The sequence below is a fragment of the Carlito syrichta genome, unplaced genomic scaffold (assembly GCF_000164805.1).
Source record: "Carlito syrichta isolate Samal-C Ts95f unplaced genomic scaffold, Tarsius_syrichta-2.0.1 Scaffold120658, whole genome shotgun sequence".
Lineage (NCBI taxonomy): Eukaryota > Metazoa > Chordata > Mammalia > Primates > Tarsiidae > Carlito > Carlito syrichta.
Window position 1 is genome coordinate 19,906 of NW_007064754.1, and position 1,815 is coordinate 21,720.

General features: G+C 41.6%; 1 protein-coding gene across 1 annotated transcript in view; it reads right to left on the minus strand.

The window, feature by feature from the left end:
• Positions 1-1,815, minus strand: part of LOC103249528 (interferon alpha/beta receptor 2-like) — a gene marked incomplete at its 3' end in the record, with an annotated part of 23,751 nt that overhangs the window by 15,187 nt on the left and 6,749 nt on the right. The window contains exon 2 of the mRNA XM_008048156.2: positions 727-821. Coding sequence (XP_008046347.2) covers positions 727-781 — 55 coding nt within the window. The remainder of the gene's footprint in view (positions 1-726; positions 822-1,815) is intronic.

The window sequence follows — 1,815 nt, forward strand, 5'->3', positions numbered from 1 at the left end:
ATTCAGAGTCTCACTTGGTTGCCCAGGCCCAAGAGCAGTGACACAATCATGGCTCACTGCAGCCTTGACTTCCTGGACTCAGGGAATCCTTCCGCCTTAGCCTCCCAAGTAGTTGAGACTATAGGTGTGCACCACCACAGCCGGCTGATTATTTTTTATTTACTGTAAAGATGGGGGGGTATTCAATAGGTTGCCCAGCCTGGTCTTGAACTCCTGGGCCCCAAATTCTCTTGCCTCAGACTCCCAAAGTGCTGGGATTACAGGCTTGAGTCACTGTGGTCATCTGCTTTTGTTTTTTAAATAGTTGGGCTGGTTGAGGGAGTGTTCCAAGAAGGAGTTATCTACTCAGAAATATTTTCAGAACATGAACAAGTGTGTCACTAATCAATAACCTTTACACATAAAGACATTTACCAAAGGTGAGGAAGGAACAGAGGGTATTAAGAGAAATCACTCTTCAAATCATCTATGAGAGTCCCTATCATTATGAAGACTTACGCCACCTTGTTTTCCTAAAATGAACACTAGAACAGAAATTCATCTTGAATCCAACCCCCTAGCACAGGTTTCCTTTCTGCTTTCCATTGAACTCCTGACATTAGGCAGGCTGACACTGGGTCCTTAAGTTAGGGAGCCTGGATTCCTGCTTCCTAGCAGGGCTCTCAGGGAGGATAGCATCACAGGCTTGCCCCTACAAGAGTTGGATAAAAAGTAGCGCTCACTTACCCATGAGAAGCAAGTTGAGTGATCTGATGGTGGAGGTATTCTGGCTCAAAATCATCTTCGTTCCTTTTTAAGCCCTCTCTTTATTTTTTTTACATCTGAAAGGAAATCAACATTAGGCGATCAAAATTCTAATTGCAAAGATAAAAATGGGGACAAAGACAAGACAATGAAAGACCAGCATAATTTTTCCACATGTGCTAGTCTAAGTGTGGAAAAACTTCCAGATGGAGAATAGCTAGATAAAGGGTGTGTCAGTTAGGGTTCTGGCAAGAAACAGCACATTCAAGTTAGGATAGGCTTTTTTGGCATACATTTAAGGGGAACAAGTGCCATTGTATTACATGGATATATTGCAAAGTGGTAAACTCTGGCTTTCAGTGTAACCAGCACACGAATGGTATATATTGTATCCATTAAGTAATCTCTCATCCATCAGCCACCTCCTACCCTTACAAGTCTCCAGTGCCTCTCATTCCACACTCTGTGCCCATGAGTACACATTATTTAGCTTCCACTCATAAGTGAGAACAATGTGTATTTGACTTTCTGTTTCTGAGTTGTTTCACCTAAGCTAATGGACTCCAGTTCCATTAGCATCCATGTTGCTGCAAAAGACATTTCAGTCTTTTTTATGGCTAAAAAGTACTCCATTCTCTCTCTCTCTCTCTCTCTCTCTCTCTCTATCTCTGACATTTTCTTTTTCTAATCTGTTGATGAACACTTAGGTTGATTCAATTTCTTTACTATGGTGAATAGTGCTATGTCCTGAGAAATTCTTTGTTAGGTGATTTTGTCATTGTGTGAACACAGCAGACTACTTACACAAAATTAGGCCTAGTACATGCCTAGGCTAGATGGTTATAGCCTATTGCTCCTAGGCTACAAACCTGTACAGCATGTTACTGTCCTGAACACTGTGGGCAATTGGAAACAATGGTATTTATGTATCTAAACATAGAAAAGATACAGCATAACCATTTGAAACCACAGTATCACTTTATGAAACCACCATCATCTATGCAGTCCATCTTCACCATATGACTGTATTTCCACATGTGTGGGCAGGGCTGTAGGCAAACTGAAAGGGGG